Source organism: Malurus melanocephalus, unplaced genomic scaffold, assembly GCF_030028575.1.
Source record: "Malurus melanocephalus ecotype Western Australia unplaced genomic scaffold, MMel_1.1 scaffold_85, whole genome shotgun sequence".
Taxonomy (NCBI): domain Eukaryota; kingdom Metazoa; phylum Chordata; class Aves; order Passeriformes; family Maluridae; genus Malurus; species Malurus melanocephalus.
This window is the reverse complement of record NW_026623317.1, coordinates 1,328,924-1,337,304: the sequence shown is the minus strand read 5'-3', so window position 1 is coordinate 1,337,304 and position 8,381 is coordinate 1,328,924. Positions and strand designations below refer to the sequence as shown.

General features: G+C 46.3%; 1 protein-coding gene across 1 annotated transcript in view; it reads right to left on the bottom strand.

Moving 5' to 3' along the window:
• The window catches only part of SLC14A1 (solute carrier family 14 member 1 (Kidd blood group)), a 14,189-nt gene that overhangs the window by 1,523 nt on the left and 4,285 nt on the right, over positions 1-8,381 (bottom strand). Inside the window, exons 2-8 of the mRNA XM_057367788.1 lie at positions 6,450-6,612; positions 5,542-5,731; positions 5,118-5,246; positions 3,851-4,043; positions 2,069-2,216; positions 1,366-1,500; positions 388-437 (exon numbers count right to left, since the gene is read on the bottom strand). Of these exons, the coding sequence (XP_057223771.1) occupies positions 388-437; positions 1,366-1,500; positions 2,069-2,216; positions 3,851-4,043; positions 5,118-5,246; positions 5,542-5,731; positions 6,450-6,597 (993 nt within the window). The 5' untranslated portion in view covers positions 6,598-6,612. The remainder of the gene's footprint in view (positions 1-387; positions 438-1,365; positions 1,501-2,068; positions 2,217-3,850; positions 4,044-5,117; positions 5,247-5,541; positions 5,732-6,449; positions 6,613-8,381) is intronic.

Here is an 8,381-nt window from a genome sequence, read left to right as displayed (position 1 = left end):
GCCCTGGCACAGGGTGCCCAGAGCAGCTGTGGCTGCCCCTGGATCCCTGGCAGTGTCCAAGGCCAGGCTGGACATTGGGGCTGGGAGCAGCCTGGAACAGTGGAAGGTGTCCCTGCCCAGGGCAGGGTTGGCACTGGATGGGTTTTTAGGTTCCTTTCAACCCAAACCATTCCATGATTCCATGATCTCATAAATGTCTAGAGCTGGGCTGTGGGAGCTCATATCCTCTGTTCAGTGGGAATCCCACCAACCCTCTGGGCACATATAACCCTTCTCCCAGACAGTTTCTGCCTTGGGCTGAATTGTTCTCCATGTTTTGGTGTTTGCCTGACAAACCAGGGAAAAATTCAGCGTTGGAAACCAGGCCTTGGCTGGAGCACTGCTTACCACAGACAGCATGTGGGCCACTGCTGCTCCCAGGTAGGCACTGAAGAGTGCTGTGGGAAAGAAAGGCAGTTCCTGGTGAGTCCAGTTACTCATGGACAAGGACAAACATTCCTAATTCTGCCTTGAGTGGCTCAGACAATGATTGTCACCATGTGTGGACAGTACCCTGCTAAAATCCCTTCCTGTGTCCCCTCTAACCTGGAGCTTATGGAAGGGGCAAAGCAAGCAAACAAACCAGCAAACAAAAAGAATAGGAGGGATGAAAAATGTGCTGTGGTATCACAGGCTTTTGAAAAATGCACTGACATGGGAAGCATGCAGCTTGATGGATGGGGTTAAACAGGAAAATAACCCTTCCACCCTCATCTGTCCTGCCTCCAGGGCTTGAAGGCRGGTCAATGACATACTGAGCTAAATCTTTCTAATACGAGCCCTGAATGAGCAATAGTTTCACTGCCAGCTCGCTCTGATATTGAAATTTCATGTGGAATTGCCTTATAAATAATTCCTCAATCCGGCAGTGTTGCCCAGCTCATGCCTTTGATCCATTTCAAGAAAATGAGGAGTGTGCACTGCCTGACTGCAGCTGTGGACAGATCTCGAGCTCCTCTCTGCTCAAAGATTAGTCACRTCCTTCTTCAAAGACAGAATTTGAGCTGGTATCTGTGGCTGGAAAAAACCCAAATGGACTCATCCAGCAGCGGATGAACAAACACAATTAATGACTCAAAACAAAGCGTCCGATTTCAAAGACAACATGTGTCCASTGATCACAGCTCTCGCTTTGAACTCAACTTTTGGCCGAAAATGAAAGCACAGGGTATGTTAGAGCCGTGGCTTCAGCGTCCACTGCTCGTTYAGCCTCACCTACACCCATCTGCCTGCCTGGAGGTGCCCACCTGGCTCCAGAACACCACCCCTGCTGCAAAGGCAWCCTGTCCCACTGCCAGGAGAGCTGAAATCCCTCTGGTTACCTACCACAGGCCATGGCCAGGAGGTGAGTCTGCCAGGTGAGAGCCAAGAACATGCCCCCGATGGCAGCACAGGACAGGCAGCTGTTGTAGCCCCACAGCCCCGARTAGATTTGGCTGAACGGCGTCGCTAAGCTCAGCCCTGGAAAACAAAGCCAGGGATGTGTCATTCCTTGGCCAAAGAGATAAAAGAGGCGGAGAAATGGCACCAATCCAGGTTTTTCAAGGGTTCTGGCCAGCGTGTGTACGCGGAGTTGCTGTTTGTAGTCACGTGGAAGGGTCTAAGGGAGTCGTGGCAGGATTTTCCTGTTGCCGCTGAGTGGAAATTGGTAATTTGATTTGATGGATTTCAGYACAACCCATGTGAGTGACTGAGCCTACGTGTGAACCTTAAGTGCATTCAGGCTGATGGCCATGATTTTCACTGATCTGCCCCTAAACCACCAATATACACCAGAAACCAAGTATTTCATGGTAAAAATTCATCTCGGCACAAAAGACACTTCTCTCTTCCAAAGGCTTCCACCATCATAAAACAAGAGAACAAGGAAGTCAATCAAAATACTTAAAACACAAGCCTCAGAATGTTTTGTTTTCAAGCAGCCGTTCTCCAAAGGATGAAATACTTTGGGCTGTAAGCTCATCTTATAGTAGTTCCTGCTTTATTCCCATAATTTTATATAAATTCGTGACATGAATCAGATCGTTACCTGCCAGCATCCCCGCTGCCGAGCCGATCACTGCATGGACACAGATGAGTGGGGAGGAGATAAATAAAGCAATCAGGAAAATTCCCCCGGTCCAGGGATTGTCACAACCGTAAACCTGACCCACGCCGACTGGAACGGATTGCAGGAGCTGCAGAAATGAAAAAAAAAAACCAAAAACCACAAACCAAACCAAACAAGATAATTTATTATCGGCTTTGTAACTTTTTTTTAAAAAAGACCCTATTTTTCTTGGCCAGGCTCATGTTTGGCATTTGTTGGACTTAGCCTTTCTGAGTGGAACATTTGGACATGTTCTGGGAGGCAGCAGGGCATTTCCACAGRGTTTCCCCTTCCATGAAAATGAGTCACAGCTTGTTCCCCAACCAGGAGCTCCTCTGCCAGGTTTTTGCTCTAAGGTCAAAGGTAAACSTTTTCTGAAAGGGTTTAATCATCCTCTACCTGTGGGGCTGTCCTGACCATTTCTGTTTACCCATATGGACCATGACAGTGATCCTGGGGGATGGTTCCCTTGGGATCCACTGGGAATAGGATCAGGAGTTGCTGGGCTGATGGGACAGAGCCCAGCTTGGTCACAGCTTACAGATGGCTACGAGGAACTTTTYCATTTGTGGTTCCCATTAAATTATGTACCATGGTAAGTGTTCTTTGAGAAATGTCACTTGTGGGTTTCTCTTWATTTAAAAATATAAATTTTGTATYATAAAATTTTCTTAATCACTCCCTGGGAATGATCACTTTTCTTAATCACTCCCTGGGAACCTCTTAAAATAGTCAGCTAAAACTTAGGAAAAAGTTGTTACTCTGGTATCTGTATTGTTTATGGTATAATGGAGGAGAATAAAATGTTTCTTTGGAACGTTCCCACTTGAATATAAATTAAAAATATGAGAATGTGTGCCTGCACCCAAGTTTGTAACCATTCTACCATAGTAATATCTGCTTGCTCATGTCTGACCAGAAAGGTGCAATTTTATAAACACTCTGTATGTGAAAAGTTAAAATTACCCTGTGGGTTAACTGGAATTCTCAGCACAACCTTAGCCAAGATGATCAGTACATGCACAGAAATGGGTAATTAGATTCAAGAGAGCGTTTGAAGATTATAATATATACACTTAGATCCAACTGCAAATGAAWGATTCCAATAAAGATTCTAATTTTCAAGCTATCAAAAAATTTCATTCCATAGAGTAAACCCTTATATTTTGGACAATAGCCATCTAATAAAYGAAATTTTGTATTTCCRGGCCATAAGGCAGTAACAAAGGAGGTGAACCTGTTGCAGAGAGTCCAGAGGAGGGGGGCAAAAATACTGCCAAGGCTGGAGCCCCTCTGCTCTGGAGCCAGACTGGGAGAGCTGGGGGTGCTCACCTGGACAAGAGAAGGCTCCAGGGAGAGCTCAGAGCCCCTTTTGGGGCCTAAAGGGGCTCCAGGAGAGCTGGACAGGGACTGGGGACAAGGGCTGCAGGGACAGGACACAGGGAATGGCTTGGCAGTGCCAGAGGGCAGGGATGGATGGGATATTGGGAAGGAATTGCTGGCTGGGAGGGTGGGGAGGCCCTGGCACAGGGTGCCCAGAGCAGCTGTGGCTGCCCCTGGATCCCTGGCAGTGTCCAAGGCCAGGCTGGACAGGGGGTGGCACTGGATAATCGTTTAAGGTCCCACCCAACCCAAGTCATAGGAATTTAAAAAGGAATCTAAAACATTTCCAAGTGTTTTTAATTGTAAATGAAGGAGACTGTTACCCTTAGGGCATCCTACCATTTTGATATCAGCGTCTGCCCAGGTCATATTCGGTGTTGCTGTCGCAGGAGAAACGACAGTGGTTGGGAAGAAGAGGTTGTGTGGTCCTGAAGCAGCCAGATAGAGGGTCAGGGCCAGGTTGAAAGGCAAGGTGAGAACAGGCAGGTCCCACTTGGAGAAAACTGTGCTTAGAGCGCTGGTGAAAACAGGGCTGGAAGAAGAACAAGAAATTGTCTCACTGGAAGTTTGTGAGCTAAGCAAAAACCACACCAGAACCACATCCAGCCATAGACCAACTGCAGCAAAYTTGGTCTAGTTAAAATAACACCAAGAAGAAACCCCCTCTCCTCCTTCTGTTCAATTTCCTCAATTTTTCTGATCAAATCAGAGACGCARAAGGGTCACTCCATAAATTTCCCTCCCCTCCAAAGGCAGTTATCAATGTACAGGTATTCCTGTTATCTCAATATATAGGGTGAATTTGGTGAGCGTGAAGGAGACAGGATCCCATTTTTTATTCCCACATCAATCCCAGTGTTAACCTTTTTTTCTTTTTTAGCACCTGGAGTGGCCTGAGTGCAGGACACCCATGCTGGGTCTGAGTGAGCTGCAAATGTGGCTGTGTGACCTTGTTAAAACTCGTGGGTCAGCAGTGAAATCTCACATCAAAGTGATTGTAACACCACAAGAACTTCAGGCAGACAAATTACACCTGTGGTTTTAGCAATCTGCAACTGGAGTTTGRAGGGTCAAAGATTGGGTTTCAAAATCTTTTGCTGTCCAAATACCTAGCGGATTATGGTGTCATATATATGAGCAAAGTATTATTAGTTGTTTGTTTTGATTAGTGTCAACCATCACGTCTTGGAACAACTGAGCAGCTTCTGTGCCTGGAGAAGTAAATTTTCATGACATTTTTATATGGTGACTTAAAYAGATGAAACACTTGTGGTTGGTGATGGTAGGAAATGGTGAAAATAATGTTCCTCTTGAAACAGAAATGAATTGATGCATCACAGCAATACGACTCACATTTATAATATTGAATTACACATGATCAGCCATTGATTTTTGCTTTCCCCACTGGGGTTATTTGTGATTGTGTGGGCATTTTTATCTGTTTCTGGATGACATCTGAGTTTAGAAGTGTAAATAACAACGCAGATTTAGCAGTTGCATGTGTGTTAGCTGTGATTCCTTTCCACTGCGTAGGAATGTGACAGCTCGGTCTCACATGTGGGGACTCTGGGGCTGGGAGAAGGAGCCCAGGAGCCATCTGACTTACCAGGTCATGGACACCAGTGCCACTGGCAGCAGGAGCCACCAGTTGTAGTCTCCATCAGCAGAGAAGATGGCCATCAGCAGCCCCACCAAGACCCCGTTGTAGCCGTACAGGCCAGCAGCGATGGCTGATCTGTGGGGAGGAACAGCTCTCGTCAAACCTTCCCCCCTGAGCTCTCATCAGCCCTCCTCCTGGGAGGATCTGTCCAGTCCTGCCAGAGCAGCCACACGGCCAGTGAAGGCTGGGTCACACAGCCATTGAAGGTTTGGGTTGGAAAGAACCCTAAATAACCCTGTGTTCCACCCCTCTGCTATGGGCAGGGACACTCTCCACTATCCCAGGTTGATCCAARCCCTGTCCAGCCTGGCTTTGGACACTTCCAGGGATCCAAGGACAGCCACATCTGGGAGGAAGAGCATGGCCTTACCTGTCCTGACCCAGAATAAGCGCTGTTAAAGTCGAGACAACCGTTCCCACGCATCCTGTGAGTGTCCACCACGGGTTCTGCAGCAGGAGGCCAGCGAGGATGAGCAGCCCACTCAGGGGGTTGTTGACAAACATCACCTGGGACACCCCACGYAGCACCCAGTCAAGGAGCTGGATCACGAGAGGCTTGTCTGGAAAACATCAAACTGAGTAATGAAACCAGCCCCCCTAAACCCTGCAGATGGTGCTGATTTGGGATGTATTTTTGAAATCGGGGAGGGTTTTGGCAGTGGGACTTGGCACCATGGGGAAAGCAATGAATCAACAAGACCATAAACCCTGACAGGGATTTATTATGGTCTGCACTGAAGTCTTACAGCTGGGAARCTGAGATGAACAGCGTGGCTGCCAGAACCCTGTGTTATAAAGTGCCCTGGACCAGATTCATAYGAACCAGCTAATTTATGATGTCTGTGGCTCAGATGGCAAATCGTGTGTGTATCCCACCGCTGATTTATTACGGGGACCAAACACACCCACCTAAGTGTAATTTAACTTCACAGTGGCATCAGCCTTGACAGAAACCGCTCAGCTGAAAGGACATGGAGTGTGATGAAGAATGGCAGAGCACAGAATAACCGTCCAGGGCTATTTTCTGTGGGACTAAATTTGCTGTGTACATGGCATGTTGGGAGGTAAATGTCATCTCAGAYGCCCTCAAGATTTAAGCAGTATGTGGATCTCTGCACAAAGCTGATTTTTTCCCCTACAAGACGGACATAAATCAGGGTAGTGGTAGTTTCTGTACTACTCCAAYGTGAATCACATTGTTGAGAAGTTAGTTACTACTCCTTTGATGTACTTTTTATTTGGAATCTGCTGTCATTAGTCACAATGAAGTAGGTTTACCTTTTAGCCAGGTTCCAAAATCCTTCATGTCTCCAGTGAGGTAAGCCACAGCTCTGCAGAATCTCTTCCCACCTTTGCTCAGTGCATTCTGCTTCATGGACATTCTTTCCCCCTTGGTTTCTATCTTGACATCAACACAGTTATCCATGTTGATGTTCTGAACCTTTGGTAAAATTCGAGGGAAAAACAAAAAAAAGGTTAATTACAATGGGTTTTTTTCTGATTGCTGTTTATTCTCTTTACCACGTAACTGCTCACCACATGTTACTTAGGAGCCAGAAAGAGGAAAATCCTTACTCTGGACCTCTGATTCTCATGTCTCCAGGAGCAYGTCTCCTCACACGCGCTGTCCTCATTGACTTCCATGCTCTTAGGAGAAGATGTTTCATTTGTTAAGTTTCCTCTGCTGCTTACCCCATATTTTCAGTTTGAACTAATCAGCCATCAATAAATTMATAATCAAGTGTCATGATGACCTATTGGGATCAGTTCAGCTTTTCTCTGAGCATGGGGCTTGTCCATGGTGCCTTATTCCTGTACTCACACACATTCCTACATTTACTTCCCTCATTTGAACTGCACTTTCAAATGCCCAATCTTTAGGAGTAGTCAACACTGATTCTAGAGTTTAATGCCCAAATTCACAGTGCTTGCTTTCCATTCTGCCTTACCAATGTTGCCTTTTTCTCTGTGAGACAAGATTGGGGGCCACACGAAGGCAACTGTCACAAGAAACCCTCAGGGACTAATGGAAAGGCACTTATTAAATTTAGCAGGCACTATGAAAAGGTTTAARTAATATAGAGGAGAGTTATTGGCCAAACAAAGGTGTTCAGGACTAAATAAGGTGTTTGGGATGCTGGGCTGGGAGGTGGGCCCCCTTTGGGCAAAGAGCTGCTGGAACAACCTTTGGCACCTCACACAGCCCACACAGCATCATTCAGGCACGTGGATCAGAGGCTTACACCTGACAGTAAACACTGGATTTTAAAAACATGGTCTTACAGCCAAATAATTGCTTGTTTAAGACCAAATTCCCAGTATGAAGTTAGCAATTAAAAAACCCAGCACTGTTCCTGGAGTGTACACTGTGTCCTGAAGAGTAGGAAACCAGTTCTTGGTAATCATCAAGAAAACACAAGTGTGCTGTTGTGAATGCAAAACCTGAGCTGCTTCAGGCATCCCTGGTGAGCACCAGCTTGTGCCAGAAGTGATGAATTTAGGCTGGGGACTGATGGTCCAAATAGGATGATACAGATTCATCATTGTGTTAGTCCTCACTCAAAACTGCAGAAAAAGCCTTATGGGCAGCTCAGGAGAGATTCCATCCTTCAGGAACACAGGAATTGGGTACTGAAGCTGCCTCAGCCATGGGCATTTTGCTTCCAGACCCTCCAGAAGGTTCAGAAGCTCTGAGCCCGTGCAGGGCAGTGGCTGGGTCATGCACAGCCTGACCAGTTTCTTACTCTCCCTGGAGCACTGATGGCAACCTTTCAGGATGCAGTAAAYATTTGCACAGATAATAAATGGATATTTTTCACCTTCTGGAAGAGCCCAGCTGATACAAGGACAAGTTCCATATGAGAGGTTGCTCACAGGATCGGCACACACAGAAAAGTGTTTGGCTTTGTGTGGGATGTGAAGGTAAGGACTTTAAATAAAAAGGGTTAAAGAAGAAAAAGAGAAAAGAGAAAAGAAGAGAAGGGAAAAAAAGAGAAGGGAAAGGAAGAGAAAAGAAGAGAAGGGAAAAGAAGGGGGAAAAAGGGAAAAGAAGATAATAGAAGAGAAAAGAAGGAAAAAGAAGGGAAAAGATGGGAAAAGAAGGGAAAGAGAAGAGAAGAAGAGGAGAGGTTCGGAGAGGTTCGGAGAGGTTCGGAGAGGTTCGGAGAGGTTCGGAGAGGTTCGGAGAGGAGAGGTTCGGAGAGGAGAGGT